General features: G+C 42.0%; 1 protein-coding gene across 1 annotated transcript in view; it reads right to left on the bottom strand.

Moving 5' to 3' along the window:
- Positions 1 to 71: 71 nt before the first annotated feature.
- Positions 72 to 2,265, bottom strand: part of LOC104996862 (peripheral plasma membrane protein CASK-like) — a 10,736-nt gene continuing 8,542 nt past the window's right edge. Inside the window, exon 4 of the mRNA XM_010851254.1 lies at positions 72 to 435. Within this exon, the coding sequence (XP_010849556.1) occupies positions 185 to 435 (251 nt within the window). The 3' untranslated portion in view covers positions 72 to 184. The remainder of the gene's footprint in view (positions 436 to 2,265) is intronic.

Here is a 2,265-nt window from a genome sequence, read left to right as displayed (position 1 = left end):
ATCTCATAAGAGAACAGTTTCTCTTTCTTAGATACACTGTGTGCAGTCTGAGCACAACGATTAGCTTGCATTTTGGGTGGTTAACTCATGGTGCCTTCATTGCTGATACTTTCCTGTAGCTTGCTATTAGATTATTATGTGACCCATGATGTTCTGATGGCACATTTTGTTTCAGAACCTGAGCTTAGCATGCAGGCAGGATGACAGCATGCCAGGGGTGGCCGGGCATTACCTGAGGCTCCACGTCCAGTATCGCAATCAGACCTTGCTCGTGGATCTTGCGGATGGTCTCCAGTTTTGTCCCGTACATCGCATCCTCGTGGCTGCCGTACTCCAGGTACTCATTATTAGAGATGTCTTGCATCATTTGGTCATGAGATACAAAGTAATAATTCTTTCCGTTTTCTTCATCTTTCTTTGGAGGTCTGGTTGTATCTGCAAAGTCACAGGTCAAAAGAGGTTTAAGAGGCTGAGCGTATGAGCCGATGCTCCCCATGGACCTGTGCTATGCTGTGCTTAGTTGCTCAGTCACGTCCGACTCTTTGTGACCCCATAGACTGTAGCCCATCAGGCTCCTCTGTCCATTGGGATTCTCCAGGCAAGAATACTGGAGTGGACATCCTATCCTTTCTCCAGGGGATCTTCCCAACCCAGGGACTGAAGCCAGGTCTCCTGCATTGCAGGTAGATTCTTTACCATCTGAGCCATGAGAGGAGCCCCCAGTGGACTTACCCGAACTCATTCTCTCTTAAAAGCCATGGATCCTGTAGCATATGTCACCCTCTGTTCCCACCCCCAGTAGCTTTGTAGAAATCAGTTCTAGAAGTCCTATTTGTTCATGTGACACCAGAACATAGTAGTTGGTTAGTTGTTTGGTTTGGTGAACCTTTCCGTGTGTAGATGAGATCTATTTCATCCCTTTAAGGGTAATGACAGGGGAAAGACACTAAATGACCCAGGATTAACTTAACTTGCTGTATGCTTTAATGCAGTTAGGTCTTCAGAGAAGGAAAAAGGAGAATTAAACAATAGAAAACCCCAAATGGTTATTTAAGTAAATGAAAATTAAAAAAAGTTTAAAAATTCAGTTCCTCAGTTTTACTAGCCACATTTCAGAGGTTTAGTACCCACATGTGCCTAGTGGCTACTGTACTGGACAGCATAGATATAGAATGCTCTCACGAGAGAACATTCTATTGAATAGTGCTGGTTTACAGCATCATGTACAAGGAGACTATTAGAATACAGCAAAAGGGATATCGGAAACATAATGACCTTAGCCAGACATGGCCATAATAGTTAGGAAAGACCTAAACTAGGAATTGGCAAACCATGGCTTGTGGGCCAAACATGGCCTGCTGTCTGTTCTTGTGAATAAAATTCTATTGGAACACAGCCATGCTCATTTGTTTACATATTGCTTTCAAGCCACAATGGCGGAGTTGAGCAGTTGTGTCAGAGACCATATGGCCTTGAAAACCTCAAATATTTGCTGTCTAGTCCTTTACAGAAAAGGTCTGCTGACTCCTGACCTGAGTGTTTACTAAAATATCTGCCCATAAGTCCTACTTCTGTGGGATACTAACAGGACCAGCATTCTCCAAAATGCACTTTAGGAGATGTTTTTCTAGATAAGCCAGAAACAACAGTTTTAGTTTTCTTTCTCCTTTTGCTTCTTTGCTTTTTTGAGCAGGGACAAATTTATGCAACTCTTTGTGGTACATGAGTCCAAACCCAGGGGGAGTTCCCCATCTCCTGCTCCAGCTAGACTGCACAACTCCTAAGTGCTCATGGACATCAAAACGTGGATGTTTAAAGAAGAACCCTTTCTCCAGGCACACAAAAAACTGAAGAAACAGCATACTACACTGACGCTGTATTATGTGCTATATACATACCCATGGTCAAATATTATGGCAAGTAGACATGATTAGGGTCAGCAAAGCACACTTTAAAACCAAGCTAGTTCATTGGCTATTTAATAACATAGAATTTCAATTGCTTATGTGATCAAGAAGAAGGTTAGCTAAGCTTGCTCTACTCATGGTCTAGACATAAGGAGAATTAAAATAATATTTGGAAGTATTTTACTAGAAAACTCAAATGGTACCAATTGAAAGAATATTTGGTGAATTTCTTTCTTTCTTTTTTTTTTTGAGTAAATCAGATAGGGTTCTGGGATGAGAGTGGTCTGATGAAGCCTCACAACTCTCTGGAGTGTAGAGAAAAGTCAGTGGTGTTGACATGGCATTGGAAGGCACTGCA

Source organism: Bison bison, unplaced genomic scaffold (assembly GCF_000754665.1).
Source record: "Bison bison bison isolate TAMUID 2011002044 unplaced genomic scaffold, Bison_UMD1.0 scf7180017851669, whole genome shotgun sequence".
Lineage (NCBI taxonomy): Eukaryota > Metazoa > Chordata > Mammalia > Artiodactyla > Bovidae > Bison > Bison bison.
Note: the sequence above shows the minus strand (reverse complement) of the source record. Positions and strands in the feature narration are given on the sequence as shown.